The sequence below is a fragment of the Oncorhynchus tshawytscha genome, linkage group LG10 (assembly GCF_018296145.1).
Source record: "Oncorhynchus tshawytscha isolate Ot180627B linkage group LG10, Otsh_v2.0, whole genome shotgun sequence".
NCBI classification, from domain to species: domain Eukaryota; kingdom Metazoa; phylum Chordata; class Actinopteri; order Salmoniformes; family Salmonidae; genus Oncorhynchus; species Oncorhynchus tshawytscha.
In genome coordinates, this window is record NC_056438.1 from 75534502 (window position 1) to 75554681 (window position 20180).

Below are 20180 nucleotides of genomic sequence, written 5' to 3' on the forward strand. Positions count from 1 at the left end.
AGGCCTGCGGGTCTTTCTCTCACATGACCTTTGCCCCCTCCATCTTCTCCGTCAGGGCCCGTTTAATGAAGTTTAGATCGTACCGGTAAACACACGATAAGCTCTGGTTGGAGTTATTGTAGCCTGGGAGGTACCTAGATAAAAGGAAATAAGCCTTTGTTACAGGCTTTGGTTTTTTATTCATGTTTTGAGGTTGGAATTTAGCACGTAGGTCGCACCGATTGGTGTCACCTCGTCAGTCAGTGTGTTAAACCTGTGTTGGCCCAGGTGCTATTTAGGAGTGGAGGACACTAGTCCACCTCCTGTTTCTGTAGTGTGATTTACAAGTACATCCCCTGGACAGGACACCAATCCATCTCCTGTTTCTATAGTGTGATTTACAAGTACACCCCCTGGACAGGACACTAGTCCATCTCCTGTTTCTGTAGTGTGATTTACAAGTACACCCCCTGGACAGGACACTAGTCCATCTCCTGTTTCTGTAGTGTGATTTACAAGTACACCCCCTGGACAGGACACTAGTCCATCTCCTGTTTCTGTAGTGTGATTTGGACAGGACACTAGTCCATCTCCTGTTTCTGTAGTGTGATTTACAAGTACACCCCCTGGACAGGACACCAATCCATCTCCTGTTTCTATAGTGTGATTTTTGGACAGGACACTAGTCCATCTCCTGTTTCTGTAGTGTGATTTACACCCCCTGGACAGGACACTAGTCCACTAGTCCATCTCCTGTTTCTGTAGTGTGATTTACAAGTACACCCCCTGGACAGGACACTAGTCCATCTCCTGTTTCTGTAGTGTGATTTGTACACCCCTGGACAGGACACTAGTCCATCTCCTGTTTCTGTAGTGTGATTTACACCCCCTGGACAGGACACTAGTCCATCTCCTGTTTCTGTAGTGTGATTTACAAGTACACCCCCTGGACAGGACACTAGTCCATCTCCTGTTTCTGTAGTGTGATTTACAAGTACAGTCCATCCCCTGGACAGGACACCAATCCATCTCCTGTTTCTATAGTGTGATTTTTGGACAGGACACTAGTCCATCTCCTGTTTCTGTAGTGTGATTTACAAGTACACCCCCTGGACAGGACACTAGTCCATCTCCTGTTTCTGTAGTGTGATTTACAAGTACACCCCCTGGACAGGACACTAGTCCATCTCCTGTTTCTGTAGTGTGATTTACAAGTACACCCCCTGGACAGGACACTAGTCCATCTCCTGTTTCTGTAGTGTGATTTGGACAGGACACAATCCATCTCCTGTTTCTATAGTGTGACACAAGTACACCCCCTGGACAGGACACTAGTCCATCTCCTGTTTCTGTAGTGTGATTTACAAGTACACCCCTGGACAGGACACTAGTCCATCTCCTGTTTCTGTAGTGTGATTTTACACCCCCTGGACAGGACACTAGTCCATCTCCTGTTTCTGTAGTGTGATTTACAGTACACCCCCTGGACAGGACACTAGTCCATCTCCTGTTTCTGTAGTGTGATTTACAAGTACACCCCCTGGACAGGACACTAGTCCACCTCCTGTTTCTGTAGTGTGATTTACAAGTACAGCCCCTGGACAGGACACTAGTCCATCTCCTGTTTCTGTAGTGTGATTTACAAGTACACCCCCTGGACAGGACACTAGTCCATCTCCTGTTTCTGTAGTGTGATTTACAAGTACACCCCCTGGACAGGACACCAATCCATCTCCTGTTTCTGTAGTGTGAGCCAGTGTGATTTACAAGTACACCCCCAGGACAGGAGGCTTGTACCCAGAGGGAGGAACTCACTGGGAACGGATGTCGGTTCAACATTTGAGTTGTCAAATAATGTGAAATCAACCAAAAATGTCCCCCTTTATTGGCTTTAGGTTTAAAGTTGGCTGAAAATAGTAAAGTCCCTTAGGTTTTCTATATTGATTCAACTTCATCACATTAAATGTTTTGGTTGAAATGACATGGAAACAATGGTGATTCAACCTGTTTTTGCCCAGTGGGAAGCTTTACTGCTAAGCAGGCAGGCACTGTGGTCCACACACCTTTTGGGCTACCTTGCACTGGCCCACATCACAGTGAGAGACACCACAGGGTGAGCAGCATTGCCATCAACAGGTTACAGTACGTCCCGGACGACTTAACTGTTAGACCGAGTCATGTTGTCGAAGGGAAACAAAGATCATATTCCTTAGTTCTGAGTTACTATGGAAACTGAGAGACAAGTTCCATAAGCTCCAGGTGGAAGGATCCTTTTTTTTATGTAAAAAAAAGCTGAGAAATCTGGACCTGCAAAATCTCAATGGACAGAAAAAATATACACCAGAAAGATTCCTTTAGGTTATGAGTTTGTTTATTTGAAACAAAACCCCATCTAAATATGTCATCATTCAAACTTAACACTATATACCATTATAAGTTTTGGGTACATTAAAAAAAAAAAAAAAAAAAAAAAGAAGAAATGATTAAATGGGAAATAGTTTGGAACACAGCTATATTTAAGTGCAAAATAGTATATTAAACTAGGGAAATGTACAGTACATAGAGTTCTATGTGGAACATGGAATGTGATGCATAGATTTAAGACCAACTCATGGAATGTCTGTAGTGTGGGGCTATGGTCATAGCGACAGAAGGCTGACTAAAACAATCATTCAAATATAGTAGCAGATAGACATGCAGATCATTTGGTATGAGGCTACTGTGCAACAGTTGTATTCGAAAGGGACGGTTTTCCCCGGACACAGATTAAGCTAAATACTGAACTAAAATGCTATTTTCTAAATGGAGGTTCTCCATTGACCATTATTTATAGTCCAGGGTCCAGGGAAACCGGCCTAAAACGTTTTGGAGGGACAGTCACTAGACCATTATTCATGAAAAGGTTTAGACATTACTACACACTTGATTTAGCTTATGTATAGGCAATAAGGTGTTCAATGTACAGGCTGCGTGCAAGTTGCAAAACAGGTTTGTACAATCCATTTTAAGACGACTCTCTTCACACGTAAGAGAACTATTAGTATTTATATAGTATAAATATATAGTATAGTATCTGCATCTGTCTGTAGCTTCGCAGTACAGCAAGGCGGTTGTTGAGTGTCAATAAGATCATGTTCAAAATGGAATCTCCCTATAACACAAGTTCTATTGTTTCTACTATGTTGTTGTTACTTCTAACCTGTGTGGTTCCAGCCCTGAATGCTGATTGGCTGACAGCCGTGGTATATCACACTGTATCCCACGGGTATGACAAAACATTTGTTTTTACTGCTCTAATTATGTAGGTAACCAGTTTATAATAGCAATAAGGCACCTTGGAGGCTTGTGGTATATGGCCAATATACCATGGCTAAGGACTGTGTCCAGGCACTCCGCGTTGCATCATGCATAAGAACAGCCCTTAGACACGGTATACTGGCCGTATACCACACCCCCTTGGGCTTTATTGGTCAATCATAGTCAGCTGTTAATGATAAATATCCCTTTAAGTATGGGGCTAAAAAAACGATAGGAAAATGATTGCAGGTGCAGAAAACCTTCCTGTATGTATGCATGTATCATCATCTTAACCAAATATACTGCAAAAATGAATCACAATCTTTACAATTTTTAACGTTATGAATTAATTTAGAAAATACTGGAATGGACATTCTTTAAACACATATTTAGTTGATTAAATGTATTCATAGTAGGGAGGGACATTGTTGGTGCTCTCATTAGAAAGGGAAGATGGGGAAGGGGGATCATTTTTCCTAATCAAATGTCTGAGGGGGTGTAGCATCATGACTTAGGACCAGGGGCCAGAGTTTTCCCTCACCAGAAAAACTCTGGGCCCTTGTTCTGAATCTAATGACAGCTGGTATATAAGACCGGTGTCTGTACCAAACCAGGCTGGCCTCAGGGCATGACCAGGTCAGTGATACTAGAAGCCAGGCTGGCCTCAGGGCATGACCAGGTTAGTGATACTAGAAGCCAGGCTTGGCCTCAGGGCATGGCCAGGTCAGTGAAACTAGAAGCCAGGCCTGGCCTCAGGGCATGGCCAGGTCAGTGAAACTAGAAGCCAGGCCTGGCCTCAGGGCATGGCCAGGTCAGTGAAACTAGAAGCCAGGCCAAACTCAGGGCATGGCCAGGTCAGTGAAACTAGAAGCCAGGCCAAACTCAGGGCATGACGAGGCTGTCCTTCTCCTTCTCTATCCCCCTGACCAGCTCCTCCACCCAGAGCACCTCCGACGCCACCTGTTCTGCCAGGACCTCGTAACGGTTCTCCAGACGGCCAAACTTCCTCTTGAGGGCGTTAGCAGCCAGCATGGTGGCGCGGGCATCCTCCTGACTCTGCCTGCGCTGGGCCTGGGTACGCTGCAGCTCCTGGCGGATGTGACCCAGGTCGCTGGCGATGCTCTGGTTCTCCTCCTTGTACCAGCCCTCCTTCTCCTCGTAGATAGACAGGAGAGCAGCCACATCCTCCCGGCACGACCTGGAGAAGTCAGGGAGATGTTAGAATGTATGGAATACGTATGTTGTATCCAATTAGAGCGGCTGTACATGCATTTTTAAAATAATCAACTTAAAATTACGAATCAATCCATCCCTCCCTCTCACCTCTGGTTTTGTTCCAGGTCTCTCAGCCCCTCCTCAGCAGCAGCGATCTCCTCCAGCACCTGGGAGAAGCGTTCAAAGTTGACGTAGGTGTTGTTGGGGGGCATGGAGGAGTGGGACTTGATAGTGTACTCCTTTAGACGCGTGGTCTTCAGGCGCCTGCGCTCCGGCTTCTTCCCGCTCTCCTCCTGGCGCACGTTCCGCCTCTTGATCACCTGGGAGGAGAGGAGTGTTAATGGATAGCAGATAAAGGGGGTCAAAAAGCATCAGTAAACCATCAGTAAACCATCAGTGAACCATCAGCGAACCATCAGCGAACCATCAGTGAACCATCAGTGAACCATCAGTAAAGTGGCAGTAAACCATCAGTAAAGCAGCAGTAAACCATCAGTAAACCATCAGTAAACCATCAGTAAAGCGGCAGTAAACCGTCAGTAAACCATCAATAAAGCGGCAGTAAACCATCAGTAAACCGGCAGTAAACCATCAGTAAAGCGGCATTAAACCATCAGTAAAGGGGCAGTAAACCGGCAGTAAACCATCAGTAAAGCGGCAGTAAACCATCAGTAAACCGGCAGTAAACCAGCAGTAAACCGGCAGTAAACCATCAGTAAACCGGCAGTAAACCATCAGCAAACCATCAGTAAACCGGCAGTAAACCATCAGTAAACCGGCAGTAAACCATCAGTAAACCATCAGTAAACCGGCAGTAAACCATCAGTAAACCATCAGTAAACCGGCAGTAAACCATCAGTAAAGCGGCAGTAAACCATCAGTAAAGCGGCAGTAAACCATCAGTAAAGCGGCAGTAAACCATCAGTAAAGCGGCAGTAAACCAGGTGCTAAAAGCCAACAGTTGCTTTATAAGTGAAAGAGGGCAAAGGGGTAGTCCAACATTTGGGATCAGTAAGATGTAAAATATGTGTGAGATGGCGAGAGATGTCTACCTTGATCCAGGGATGCTGAAGGCTGTCATCGATGGTCATCCTCTTCCTGGAGAAATAAGAGATGCAAAATAATCAATTACTACTTTCTGCTTTACTGTCATGCCTTTAGTAATTGCAATTATATAATTTCCACTGAAGACCCAAGTTCTCCAAGGCTATGGTACAGATTCAGTAAACATTTATCTTTTGCTAGAGTCCCTACAATGATATATTAACTAACAAGACAAACAAAAGCAAATAGTTACTGTCATGTCCCTGTGTGTGTTGTTCTAAGTATTCCCAGGCCTGTTCTATCCACAGTAAACCAGCCTTACTTGGGATCCTTGACCAGCAGGCGTCTGATGAAGTCCTTGGCCAGCTCACTGGTATTGCTGAAGTACTCCTCGTCAAAGTCATAGTTGACAGCAGAGATGTTGGTCAGAGTCTCCTGCTTGGTCTCCCCCAGGAACGGAGAGGCACCACTCAACCTGAGGAAGACAAAACAACAGGTTGAGAACACTCAACCTAAGATTAAACAAGTGGTATGGACAAAATATTAAATACAATCGCTTATTTGCTATTTCATCATGTAAAATGATTGGATTGCTCAGAAATAACATTCACTTGTGTCGTTCTCCATTTTGTAAAACAGGTACAGAATATGATCAAAAATGTCTGTAGATTTAGAAATAATCTAACAAAATGTTTGACACGGTTTATGTCGCTCAACTGACACCATTATAATGTGAGGCAGTACTTACAGAATGTACGTGATAACTCCAATACTCCTGGAGAAACAAGAGGACAGCAAATTAGTGAGATTTACCTGAAGGGTAAAGAAACAAGAAAAACAACAATAACAAAAAGTTCTCAAAATCAGAAAAACATTTAAAATAATCTTAGTTTATTTTACCACATGTCAGCCTCCAGTCCGAGTGGTTCATAGTTGACTATCTCTGGAGCTGTAAAACAAGCAGGATTATTAGAACCCAGATGGTCTTCAGGGAGATCAACACACAGACCTCCACTTATTAAAACCAATATGAAGGAATATTTTCCCCATTCCATAACATAAAGATCATTGTGGAATCTTTTTATTTATTTTAAAGCTATATGGGCCGAGTGGCGCAGCTGTCTGAGGCACTGCATCGCAGTGTTGCGGCGTCACTACAGACCTGGGGTTCAACCCCAGGCTGTGTCACAACCGGCCGTGACCGCGTGTTCCATATGTCGGCGGAGAATTGGCCCAGCGTTGTCCGGGTTAGGGAAGGTTTGGTCGGGGGGTTCATCGTGCTCTAGCGACTCCTTGTGGCGTGGCGGGCCGGGCGCCTGCTAGCTGACTTCGGTCCTCAGTTGAGCACCGTTTCCTCCGACACATTGGTGCGGCTGGCTTCCGGGTTAAGCCGGCGGGTGTTAAGAAGCGCGGTTTGGCGGGTCATATTTCAGAGGACGCATGACTCGACCTTCACCTCTCCCGAGGCCATTGAGGAGTTGCAGCGATGAGACAAGATCGAAATCACGAAATTTGGGCGAAAAAGGGAGTTCAAATGTCCAAAAAAATAAATAATAATATAATATTTGAAGATACTGTATGTTTAAATAAGGAAAATGAATATGTAGGAGCGTCTCACACATAACGAAATATGTGGAACACTAAATTGCTATTATTATTATTATTAATACATATTACAAACACATCTCTATGGTCTCACCAACAAACTCTGGCGTTCCAAAGATATTCTTAAACTCATTCCCAGCTTTGATCTGATGAGCGATGCCAAAGTCGATGAGTTTGATCCTGGGGTTGGAGACGTTCTTATCAAGCAGCATGATGTTCTCTGGCTATGGCACAAACAAACATTTCAGAATGCAGATAATAATACAATACAGATGATTGTTTTTTTTAAGACACCAAACTGTATATTTCTCAAATGCTGGAAACCTTTTGGACGTTTTCACTGATGTGCCAATGACTCAAAACAGTCTATCAAGTTATACATTGCGTGAGGAGTCAGACTGCTCCAATAGGAGTTTAAAGGAATACGTCAAGTCAAGATGGAACTTTAGTTTACAATGCCAGCCTGGCTTCTCCTTCCCCAGACTCCACCCTACCCACCTTCAGGTCAAAATGAGCGATGCGTTTGGAGTGTAGATAGTAGACCCCGTCCAGGATCTGTTTGAGGAACTGTGTGGCCTCCTCCTCTGTTAGAGACTCCTTCTCTGCCAGGAAGTCAAATAGTTCCCCTCCAGACACTCTGGACCACACCACAGAACAGGGTTAAAAAGATTACTCTATTTTATCAATATACTATTTGAGTACAGGTCTGGGCCTGTATTCAGAAAGAGTCTCAGACAAATGCTGCTTTAGGATCAGTTTAGCCTTTTAGATCATAGTGAATCCGATTACAAGGACGGGGAGGTGGCTGATCCTAGATCAGCCCCAAATATCAACTGGTGTAGCTCTACTCACAGCTCCAGGATGAGGATGACGTCCGTCTTGTTCTCGAAGATGTCGTGCAGCGTGATGATGTTGCTGTGCTGGATCTCTCTCAGAATATTCACCTTGAATTTAATTTGATTTATTTCATTATTAAAATTTTTAAAAAGAGGCATATAAAGCTGGTCCAGCCAGTACATACAATGATTGAGGATAAAACACAGAGCCTGAATTCTTATTTCCATTGTGGTTCTCTCACCTCCCTCTCGATCTCCTCACGGCTTACGCCCCGGCGGCTGGACGACAGGCGACGCTTCTTGATTAACTTGGCGGCGTACTCCGAGCCAGAACTCTTGTCTTTACACTTCCGTACGATGGCGAATTGTCCACTAGGAGAGTTAATGAGGATGATGATCGATAGTATAATATAATATGTACATAAACATAGGAAACAAGAAAGAGTTACTGGGCCAAATTCAAATAGCCAATCTGGGGAAAATCCTGATTTAAAGCTATAAATTCTTGACTACAAATTGTATAGGCTAGTGTTCACTGGAAGCATTGCAACACACTGGTTGGCAGTTTCATTTGATGTAATAAGATAAAGACTCTATGCAAACATGTAAAGTGGGTGGCTATTTAAAAAATAAAAATAAACATTTACACCTAACATCAGAGGGTGAGGGATAGGGCCATTCCCCCCAGAAATGTCCAGGAACTTGCAGGTGTCTTGGTGGAAGAGTTTGGTAACATCTCACAGCAAGAACTGGCAAATCTGGTGCAGTTCATGAGGAGATGCACTGCAGTACTTAATGTAGCTTGTGGCTACACCAGAAACTGACTGTTACTTTTGATTTTGACCCCCCCCTTGTTCAGGGACACATTATTCAATTCCTGTTCGTCACTTTTCTGTGGAACTTGTTCAGCTTACGTCTCAGTTGTTGAACTTTGTTTTGTTCATACAAATATTTACACATTTTAAGTTTGCTGAAAACAAACGCAGTTGACAGTGAGAGGACGTTTCTTTTTTTGCAGAGTTCATAAATTCTGCATTCCTGAGGGTCTAGCCATTCCTAAAGTTAAGTCTACAGCGCTTCTCTATCTGCACAGAACTGAATGTTCTGTTCTGCCATTTAATGTACCCTTTCTGAGCAAACTCAGCCCCCCTCCCTCTCACACAGCATGACCATACCTAGAGCCAGAGAGGAAATAAACAGCTAGACTACACCTAAAACACAGCTAGACTACACCTAAAACACAGCTAGACTACACCTAATACACAGCTAGACTACACCTAATACACAGCTAGACTACACCTAATACACAGCTAGACCACACCTAATACACAGCTAGACCACACCTAATACACAGCTAGACCACACCTAATACACAGCTAGACCACACCTAATACACAGCTAGACTACACCTAATACACAGCTAGACTACTCCTAATACACAGCTAGACTACACCTAATACACAGCTAGACACACCTAATACACAGCTAGACTACACCTAATACACAGCTAGACACACCTAATACACAGCTAGACTACACCTAATACACAGCTAGACTACACCTAATACACAGCTAGACTACACCTAATACACAGCTAGACTACACCTAATACACAGCTAGACACACCTAATACACAGCTAGACTACACCTAAAACACAGCAGACTACACCTAAAACACAGCTAGACCACACCTAATACACAGCTAGACCACACCTAATACACAGCTAGACCACACCTAATACACAGCTAGACCACACCTAATACACAGCTAGACCACACCTAATACACAGCTAGACCACACCTAATACACAGCTAGACCACACCTAATACACAGCTAGACCACACCTAATACACAGCTAGACCACACCTAATACACAGCAGACTACACCTAATACACAGCTAGACTACACCTAATACACAGCTAGACTACACCTAAAACACAGCTAGACTACACCTAATACACAGCTAGACTACACCTAATACACAGCTAGACCACACCTAATACACAGCTAGACTACACCTAAAACACAGCAGACTACACCTAAAACACAGCTAGACTACACCTAATACACAGCTAGACTACACCTAATACACAGCTAGACTACACCTAATACACAGCTAGACTACACCTAATACACAGCTAGACTACACCTAAAACACAGCTAGACTACACCTAATACACAGCTAGACTACACCTAAAACACAGCTAGACTACACCTAATACACAGCTAGACAACACCTAATACACAGCTAGACCACACCTAATACACAGCTAGACTACACCTAATACACAGCTAGACTACACCTAAAACAGTAAATGATGGCAATGATGTCATTCTTCTTCTGCAACACTGCAGAAAACAAAACTTCCATATAAAGGTAGGAAGTCAGGTTTATTGTATCCCAAATGGCACCCTATATTCCTTGTATAGTGCACTACTTTAGCCCTATGGTCTCTAATCTAAAGTAGTGCGCTACGTCAACAGGTTGCCATTTGGAACAAATTCAAGTTTAATCCTGTAGAAGCACATGACTCATTCTAGTGCTCCGGCTCTGTTTAGTTTATAAGGACTTGTTAAAAACACAGAGCAGGTTTGCATAACAGGACAGAGAGCTCTACACTGTTGAATAAACAGTCCCACAAACACACTGGGAATTTGCCAACGGATGTTTTCATCCAGCTATGTGATTTCAAGTCAACTAAGTGGTATTTGGATTGTATCATTAGGAGAGCCCAACAATCAATCTTTAAGATCTTTGTAGAAATATTGCTTCACTTTACATACAAGAGTTACTAAAGGTGGGGGCCTCCCGAGTGGCGCAGTGATCTAAGGTACTGCATCGCAGTGCTAGCTGTGCCACTAGAGATTCTGAGTCTCCCCTCATGGGGCGGTGCACAATTGGCCCAGCGTCGTCCAGGTTAGGGGAGGGTTTGGCCGGCAGGGATGTCTTTGTCCCATCACGCACTAGCGACTCCTGTGGTGACATGGTCATTGTAATGTTTGAGGACAGGCTCATTGTAATGGCTGGAATGTGGAACATGGAACGGTAGGCACACTTAATTGCATTGGCCCATTGTTCCTCATACTGGGTAGGAGTTTTCCTCAATCGTCCTAAAATGACAAATTCTGCCCACTGACACATTGGGAGAGCTGAAACAAGTCTCCTTTGTATCCTCCTCCAGCAACACTGTACAGACAGACAGACGCAGGTCAGATCTTACCTCCCTAGCTCCTCTCCCATATCATAGAACGCCTCCACATCCTCTTGTCTGAAGCCAGCCATGGTCTGACTGGGTTGCTGCTGATAGAAGTTGTGTCTTGAATCACACTGAATTACAGAACAGAGAAACATGATTATTAGTACCTGCCAAGGAAATTGAGACCCATAACATAGCAACAATAGACTTATGTGATGCTGACATGAGCAAAACGAGATCAAATACATACTACACATCATAGAGTGACAATAGGCATGCCACAGGCTGCATAATTTAGCCACAAGGGGGGGGGGTCAATACAATCAGTTTACACACATACAGTAAATTGATGTAACTATTTGACCCTGAACAAATTCACCCCCAACCAATGATGTGCATAACAACCCCCCAACAAACGTGGTCGTCCTTATTTGGCCAAAGTCAACACGGCAGAGTTGCTGGGTTTCTTCAACTCCACCCACACGTGTGATGAACATAGTGGAGTGGAGAAGGAAAACTTGGCTGGTAGGACTGAGAACTCCGCATACCGGTCTTACTTACGTCATCTTCTTCCATCAACTAGCTGATTAAAAGGGTCTCACTGCGGTTTTAACATTAGATAACCGTTTGACACTCAGATTGAGAAACAATGGTTTCGTGTTGTTATCCGAAAATACTATGGATTAACATTACACCGCAAATTGTTTTTATTTTTGTTGAGAAGTAAAAACTGAACTTTAGCCATATGTAGCTAACTAGCCGCTAACTGGCTAGCTACCGTTTGGAGAAGTGAGCTAGTGGGATACGGCTAACTTTTTCCCTAGAAATAACAACAAACATTAAAACTCAAAACTCTTCTCCGTGATAATGGGTCGTGGCAAAACCAAATTCTAAAGAAAATATAGCTACATTTTTGACAAAAGCTTGCTGGTAATGCTATATTAGATAGCTAACGTGCTAGCTAGCTACATGAACTAATTCACTAACGTTAACTAGCGAACAGGATTCGCTGGTCATTCGCTCATCAATTTTCATATAACGTCAGTTGACACCGGAGATGGTAGTTTATCGTTCCTTACTCTGTCTATACAAATTATAAGTCAGATACTTACATTATAACTGGCTACGGGTCCTGCATTCCTCTCCCGAGTCAAATTTCCGGTGGTAGAAGAAAATTACAGCACTTTGAGACAGGAGGATGGACCATATGGAATGACATCATACTGACTTCATCGTTGTGCGTGCACAAGTTTGAACCCGCAAAAGCAAATTATTACTGTCTTGAAAGAGCAATGAATTTAGATTTTCTCAACAAACAAAAAAAATAAGCTGAAATGTATCTGTCAAATAGCTTCAATGAATCCCAATTATTTAAACCATTTGGGCCGTATTCTTGACGTTCAAAGACGATACAAAACACTGAAGACACACATCATTAAAAGAAAATAGTAAATTTATTACATCTGTAATGTAAAACCATAATATGCCAGATCGTTCAAACCTGGCCTGATTTAGGGAAAACCATAGTAAAAAGTATTTTTTAAATGTTTACCATCACAGCAAAAATATGTTTTCACGTATCTAGTCAGAGAACCCCCCCCAAAAAAAAAAGATTAACAGAACACATGCTCATCACACTACATCAACATTCAGGCTGGTGACAACAATTAAACTACAACAAAATAATTTTCCTGATTTTAGGGACAGATGTGTGGGGCTGATGGGAGTGAACGTGAAGTGCACCTTGGGTTGAAGGGTCAGTGGAGAATAGTAGTGAATCTAAATAATATTTCCTTGATTCCTCACGTCCTCCTACCTTGTCACCTTTTCAAAGCATATTGGAGCAAACGATCTGAGGTTCCTCCCCTCGGATGTTCTTGTCCAAAGAAGGAAGCAAGGAGAGGACTTGAGAAATCAAGGAAATACAATTAAGATTCACCCCAGGAATTGGGCTACTGTGAGGAAATCAAGAGGAATAAGGCATGTGGACTATCCATCCTGCTGTTGGATGAAGGGGTTGGGGATGGCCTCCATGCCGTCCTGAGGACAGATGAGCACCACTGAGGTCCCTCGACACACCACCAGGCCCAGCTGTCGTGTGTCCTCGGTCAGCTTGAACTGGTCGTCAGGGTCTGGAAATAACAAATCAAACCAAATTGTATTGGAGGAGGAAGTGGCATAACAAGTCAGAGGTAATTGATAGTATGTGAAACTCCACCATGAATGATCCAGCACAACCTTCTTTATACGACCTTGATTTTATTGTAAATTTTTTAACTAAAGGGCAACATCACAGATATGTTTTCCATTGAATTGTGTGGGCAACAGTCTCCTCGCCGACCAGGAGTGCATTTTCACTTTGTAGAAGTTATATGCGATCATACAAGCAAGTCTTAGTTTCTGCTACATACCTCGCAAGTACTCGATGGTGCTGTCCAATACCAGGTTCAACAGGGGGTCAAACCCCTTTAGGACTCCACTGGCTGACACAAATAAATAAGGATTATTATCTTGAATGGAGGCAAAGAGAAACAGTAAAGAAGATGGGGACTGTGGCCTGTCATGGAAAAGCATTTCCAGACAGGCAGAAGGTGGCCATTGTTCTCTTTTCGAAGCCTCAAGTCCCACAGTATTTTTTCTTTCTTTCGTTCTTCAGGTTTTGACATAGTAATGAAATGGACTAAGTAAGTATTATCTTCACTGATTTACCCTCTCGTCCTCCCTGGAACTTGACACGGATTTGTTTATCAATGTACTTGGACAAGTCAAAGATGCTCTCCTTCTTTTTCTTCTCTCCTTCCTTGTTTCTGTCCTAAAAGGAAAATATTCAGTAGAATTTAGGATTGAACCCCATAGTCTAATCATACCATCAAGGACTGCAGCCCCTTTTAGTTGTATCCAATTTGTATACTGAAAATGTAGATGTGTTTATTTGACACAAATAATAATTATTTCAATAGGAGTACTTGACGTGGGAAAAACTGACAGGGCTGGAGATCAGATCCATTTGAATTGAGCCAAATCATGATACATTTTTTTAACACTTTACTCTTGAGAATTAGCCTATGTGCATAGCACTAAATTGAAATGTTTTTATTTTTTTTTTTAAAAATATACATAATATGAAAAACATATGCATATAAGCATGGTAGCAATTAATAGGGAACAGTTGAGATTATGGAGAGAGAAAAATTGACCAAGGCAGGGACACAACAGTTGACTGGAAAATACTGAATCCAAACATTACACTGTTGACTTTAATGTAGATTTTACAATTACTGTACTTTTTACCACATTTGTTGATAACAGAATATGAAAATACATTCAGTAACATAAGAATTTTCCTGGAAATGTTGGGTTATTTGAGTGTTTTGAGTGAGAGGACTAACTGATGTCTCCAAGTGGTCACCCATCTCTCCAAAGTGTACAGTTCTTAAGTAATGGCAATGCATTTTTATGACTCAAAGAAGAGCCTTCCCAAAAACAGCACCTTTTAATAGATGCTCTCCGAGCTGTGCCGTTGACAAAACTAAAATACAGCCCCGCATACCCGCCATCACACAATTACCGTTGTTTACGCAATCCAAAAACGGCCCATTATAAATCTCAATCTGGATCAGGTGGGCATCATTTGAAAGCTTGTTCTATTGCCAACATGACTAGCTAAGTTATAAAATATGATCTTACAGATACCGACGCGAATTTTGGTGCTCATAGAAAGGAGTCATGAGCGCATTCAGGTGTGTGTTCAGCCGCAAATTCTCTTCACAATAGACAAATCATTCTGTTCAGAACAACCCAGGGTATGATGTCATCCAACTGTACATCAGAGGAGGAGGAACACTATGTGTGACATGAGTTTTATGATATGGAAATGTGAATTGCATTTGGAATCACAGGTGTTTGGCTTACTTGTACGACATCAAAGTGAAATTTATTATAGTCCTCAACATCTCATCTTTCAAAATACATAAGAGTCCTCTCAATTTACAGCATTTACACCCCTCAGACAAAAACATTTGCAAAAGTTGCCCAATTAGCCGGAGTGACGGGGGCAACTTATTGTAGTGTGAAGTGCTCATGTTCAGAGCGGCTGTCAGCAAAAACCCACTCTGATGTGATTTATAGCATGTTACTGTAAAGCACGGTGTCAAACTCAATCCACGGAGGGCCGAGAGTCTGTGGGGTTTCACTCCTCCCTTTTACGTGATTGATAAATTAAGGTCACTAATTAGTAAGGAACTCATCCCACCTGGTTGTCTAGGGCTTAATTGAAAGGAAAAACCCTAAACCTGCAGATACTGGGCCCTCCATGGAATGAGTTTGACACCCCTGTGTTCCAATTTCTGCGCTTATAAGTGCCCAAATCGGTCATGTTCAACTTTGAATCGACAGTATAGGCCAGGCAAATTCAAATCTGATCCTTGAAGCCAGTTCCACTGCTGATTGTCATTGCTCCTCTCTAATCAAGGACAGATTTAGACCTGGGACACCAAGTGGGTGCAATTATCAGGTAGAAAATAAAACCCAGAGTGTATTATTATTAAGCCAATTCTGTTGCAAAACGGTTGAAAATCTGGAATGTCTTGGACCGGGTGGAGTCTGAACATCACAAGAAGCAGTCTTAGTTTTTTGTTGTTGTGTTTTTAAGACTCAAGATACTGGAGTGGAATGATTCCTGTATAGATTTTTGAACCAATCAAAGGGGGTTATTTCTAGGGTGGAAAAAGTGGCGCAAGAAGTATGATAACTGAAGACAGATGGAGTGGTTGCTGCACGTCGACAGAGTGGCAGGGAAGAAACAAAGGGTAGTAGAGCCCCCATGACCCAGTGACTGTTTCACATCAACAGAGGGATCGTGAAATGTTACATGTTTAAAGGTGGACTTTGTATAATTTATTGCAATGGTCATAATCTGTATACCACAAGCGGAGAAAATTGTCATCATTGAATGCAGGTAAATGTTTCTTGGGTCTTCGTAATGTCATAGCCGATGCCTTGCAAGAAATCCTGTCGCTGAATGTTCCCACCCTCTGAGGCCCCTGAGCAGGGATGTATTTAGGAATGGACTGTGATTGAAGTGAGATGGGGTTTGTTTCATGTCTTTTTCGTTTACCCCCTTTCCTATAATGATTCTTATTTTCTCGTTAAAATACCTCCTCCAGCTGGTGGCGGTAATGCACCGTTAACATTGGATGCCAACGGCCGTTAAACCCAATAGAAGAAGCAGATTAAGGGAAGACGAGGATTGAAGTGATTTAACAGAACCCAGTTTCTTGAATGTAGTCTAACGATTATGGGGAGGGAAACTGGGGTACGAACATGGCATGATAATTAGCACGCTGATGTTGACAACATTATACAGTCGAGTCTGCCCTTAACGCTAGCAAATTTCTCGCTAACAGTGGTCAGAATACTGTAGTTCAATTGAAATAACCCTTTTTCCAAATTTTTAGAACTAGAAAACAAATGGTGAGTAAATTAGGTTAAGTTAAGATATCGACTCAGCGCCATTTTTTGCGGCTACCTTTTAGTCTCCTGAGTTGGCCACTAAAATGAACTGCGTGTTCGTTTACCACCATTTTATTGAATATTAGATTAGGAACGTTGCACACGCGGTATGCAACATCCTAAATTGGCTAAAAATACTTAAACGGTCGTGGAAATTGTGTTAAAGTACGCATTTCTTCTTGCAATTCAAAAGGAGGTATAAATGCCTTTGCAGCCTGAATGGATGGTGCTTTATGTACGAGCGGGTCCACGGCGGACACGAGTTTATTACCGGGAATGCTGATCTAGCGCCCATGCACTATTGTAGTCTAACGTAATGTTGCAGGTTTTGCAGAATATTGTCATCCGCAACGATCGTCCCAATCGGGTATTGGCTCTTTTTTCTCAAGCGACATTCTTTGTCATTTGTCTTTGTTTGACATCCCTTTTCTTTTTCGGTTTCATTAACATGATGCTGCCTGAAAAGCACGCTCGCAAATGTCCCTACTCTGCTCACTTGCATTTGCTAGATAACACTACTGTAGCTAGATTGAGACACGCAATTGCTAATAGAAAATATAAATAACGACGTTTTAGATACGTTCATGGAAGATATGATCGACTCACCGCCATTTTGAAACTGTTCCAGCCACGCCTCTCGAACTCCAACCTTTTTCTTCTACTTTGTTGGTATTATGGCGGTCCTTAAACACATTTATAAGTGCATGCCGCCACCTAGTGTATTGGCTGTGTATCACCCTACTATTATGTAGTATGAATTAATTACACTTTGAAAAATGTGCCCTACCATCTAACCCTGCACCCATTAAAACCTCACCACTATTCCACTACTTTGGCCCCATCTGAACCTACTCCAGGCCAGCAGCCTGGGAGGACAGGACACTATTGTTAAAAACATATTGTAACTCATCTGCTGTAAAATCTTGTACACCCAGGTACTTCTCTGCTGTTGCCACCATATCCGTCCTCTGTGATTTAAATTCCATTCCTGCAGTACATGTACGGCAGAATACCAAATCAAATCAAATCAAATGTATTTATATAGCCCTTCATACATCAGCTGATATCTCAAAGTGCTGTACAGAAACCCAGCCTAAAACCCCAAACAGCAAGCAATGCAGGTGTAGAAGCACGGTGGCTAGGAAAAACTCCCTAGAAAGGCCAAAACCTAGGAAAAGGCCAAAACCAAGGAAGAAACCTAAGAGAACAGGAACCAGGCTAGGTGGTGGGGACAGCAAGGGGTGGCCAGTCCTCAAGAGAGAATTCTGGCTGTGCCGGGTGGAGATTATAACAGAACATGGCCAAGATGTTCAAATGTTCATAAATGACCAGCATGGTCGTATAATAATAAGGCAGAACAGTTGAAACTGGAGCAGCAGCACGGTCAGGTGGACTGGGGACAGCAAGGAGTCATCATGTCAGGTAGTCATGGTCCTAGGGCTCAGGTCCTCCGAGAGAGAAAGAGAGAATTAGAGAACGCACACTTAGATTCACACAGGACACCGAATAGGACAGGAAGGGAACTCCAGATATAACAAACTGACCCTAGCCCCCCGACACATTAACTACTGCAGCATAAATACTGGAGGCTGAGACAGGAGGGGTCAGGAGACACTGTGGCCCCATCCGAGGACACCCCCAGACAGGGCCAAACAGGATGTGCTTCCCAAAGCACATCTATCACTCTTTATTGGCCTCGGCCTACTCACAGGGATCCTCTTGGGATCCCTCACCCTGGACCCATCTTCTTCTACTCCTCTCTTCAATGCCCCCGCATACGTCACTTTCTGCACTATGAACTGATCCTGGCAACCTCCACCTGCCTTTCTCTCACTGTACACCTCTGATCTCCAGCATCATGGGTACCCTTAAAGTTTACACAGGCTACTTTTCCCACAGACACTACACATTCCTTTGTCTCATGTCCTCCTGCACACTTCTCACATCTAGGAATCACCCTCCTGCACACTTCTCACATCTAGGAATCTCCCTCCTGCACACTGCTGCACGTGACCATAAGCTTGATACGTAAAACACTATAATGGACTGAGGACAGAAGTTCTCTCGGGATAACTAACGCATCATGACTTGACTTTATCTGACTCTGCATTTTTTTTTTAAATATATATTTTTTAAACTCTGTAGTACAGACGCTGTCTTCTGTTTCATCACACTCTCCACCGAGTCTGCCGCACCAAACGATGTGCGTCACAGACACCGGGATTCTTCAACTTCAGTTGATCCTCCTCAACACTTAATGCCACTCCAGTTATCACTCTGTGCTCTGGAGAGGAAAGCAAGTCACAGTTCTTGTCCTCAGTCGTGTGGTGTGGGGCTCACGCTCCCTCTGGACAGCAGAAACGCAAAAAGTAAATAAACACGATTCCACATTCCCCAACCTCTTCTCCACCCAACCTGACACCACATATGGATCTGCCATCTCACTCCCACTAGACCCGAATCATTTTTGTCATCATCAGGACTAGGCTCAAAACACGGCGGTCTTCACCGCACTTGCCACCGCAGTTAATTCATCCTCACTCTTGTCATGTTTCATTTCCTTCTGTAGTTCTTCCAAACGTCTCTGTGCTCCACCACTCCATATTCACTCAAAACATGTCCCACTTCTCTTTTTTCCCCCATGTCTGCCATCTTCTCTTTCATCAGATCTTCCAGAAGGCTTGTGCGTTCCATATGTACTTATATGTAACCAGTGGTGATTTTAGCCTGTAAATCTTGAAGTGGGATGCATGCCAGTAAAGCCACAACACTAAACAATACATGAATTGCACTATAACGGTGACAAACGGTGCCCACAAACTGTTACGGCCTACATAAAGCTGGCCCAACATTTTACCACTGCTACTCCTGGCTATCAGCGGAGCCTTGTCTGGCAGCGAAACAGTTCATTCATCCTCATTTACTGCCCTTTAAAAAACAAAGCTGATATGTCTGACTTGCTTAAACAAATGCGGTGTCTAATGACAATTGAGATGAATAAGGGGACGACGAGCGGATAAGAGGTTATCTGTAATCTTTCGATTAAGACATTCATGAGCGAGCTATATAATTATTTGTTTAACACTTTTTAAATGTACAGCGACAGAATTCAGAACATGGGCATTCTTGCTGTGTTCTCCCTGTACACCAAGTCAGAACCGTAGGATAAATAAAGGGGGCATATAAACAGACAAAAAAGCTCTTACAATATTCGACGATTACATTTCTCTAAAACAGGTTATATGCTAAATGTGCATCACCAAGTCAGTACAGTAGGTGAAATTATGCAGGGTAAATAGACCAAATTATTAGGGTGAGGCACATGGGCTACCAACATCTTATTACACAACATACACTTAGTATTACTTTCTTAGCTACAGTATACACATCTCCCTGGCATATTACATCATTTATGCAGCAGCGAACAATACATTTTTGCACTCACCTTGTTATGCTGTGCTCACTTGAACAGGAAGCTGGCGCGGCGGTCCTTC

At 43.0% G+C, this 20180-nt stretch overlaps 2 protein-coding genes across 2 annotated transcripts; both read right to left on the reverse strand.

The window, feature by feature from the left end:
• Window positions 1-2332: 2332 nt before the first annotated feature.
• On the reverse strand, window positions 2333-12445 carry LOC112259659 (death-associated protein kinase 3). The gene is made up of 12 exons (XM_042329087.1): window positions 12288-12445; window positions 11200-11306; window positions 8219-8348; window positions 7993-8084; window positions 7639-7777; window positions 7235-7364; window positions 6436-6484; window positions 6284-6310; window positions 5858-6010; window positions 5544-5589; window positions 4600-4811; window positions 2333-4474 (listed from the first exon to the last, which is right to left on the reverse strand). The coding sequence occupies exons 2-12, from the start codon at window positions 11259-11261 to the stop codon at window positions 4159-4161; spliced, it is 1356 nt and encodes a 451-aa protein (XP_042185021.1). The 5' UTR covers window positions 11262-11306; window positions 12288-12445; the 3' UTR covers window positions 2333-4158.
• A 165-nt stretch (window positions 12446-12610) lies between these two features.
• On the reverse strand, window positions 12611-17382 carry LOC112260896 (U6 snRNA-associated Sm-like protein LSm7). The gene is made up of 4 exons (XM_024436265.2): window positions 17293-17382; window positions 13885-13987; window positions 13587-13658; window positions 12611-13307 (listed from the first exon to the last, which is right to left on the reverse strand). The coding sequence occupies exons 1-4, from the start codon at window positions 17296-17298 to the stop codon at window positions 13165-13167; spliced, it is 324 nt and encodes a 107-aa protein (XP_024292033.1). The 5' UTR covers window positions 17299-17382; the 3' UTR covers window positions 12611-13164.
• Window positions 17383-20180: the final 2798 nt, after the last annotated feature.

Excerpts from the sequence above, each read along its gene's own strand:
- LOC112259659 (XM_042329087.1), bottom strand. The coding sequence starts at position 11,261 with ATGGCTGGCTTCAGACAAGAGGATGTGGAGGCGTTCTATGATATGGGA. Across the intron at positions 5,590-5,857 it reads CTGCTGGTCAAGGATCCCAA|GAAGAGGATGACCATCGATG; the intron begins GTAAGGCTGGTT and ends TTATTTCTCCAG. Across the intron at positions 4,812-5,543 it reads TTCAGCATCCCTGGATCAAG|GTGATCAAGAGGCGGAACGT; the intron begins GTAGACATCTCT and ends CTCTCCTCCCAG.
- LOC112260896 (XM_024436265.2), bottom strand. Across the intron at positions 13,659-13,884 it reads GTTCCAGGGAGGACGAGAGG|CCAGTGGAGTCCTAAAGGGG; the intron begins GTAAATCAGTGA and ends TATTTGTGTCAG. Across the intron at positions 13,308-13,586 it reads CACCATCGAGTACTTGCGAG|ACCCTGACGACCAGTTCAAG; the intron begins GTATGTAGCAGA and ends TGTTATTTCCAG.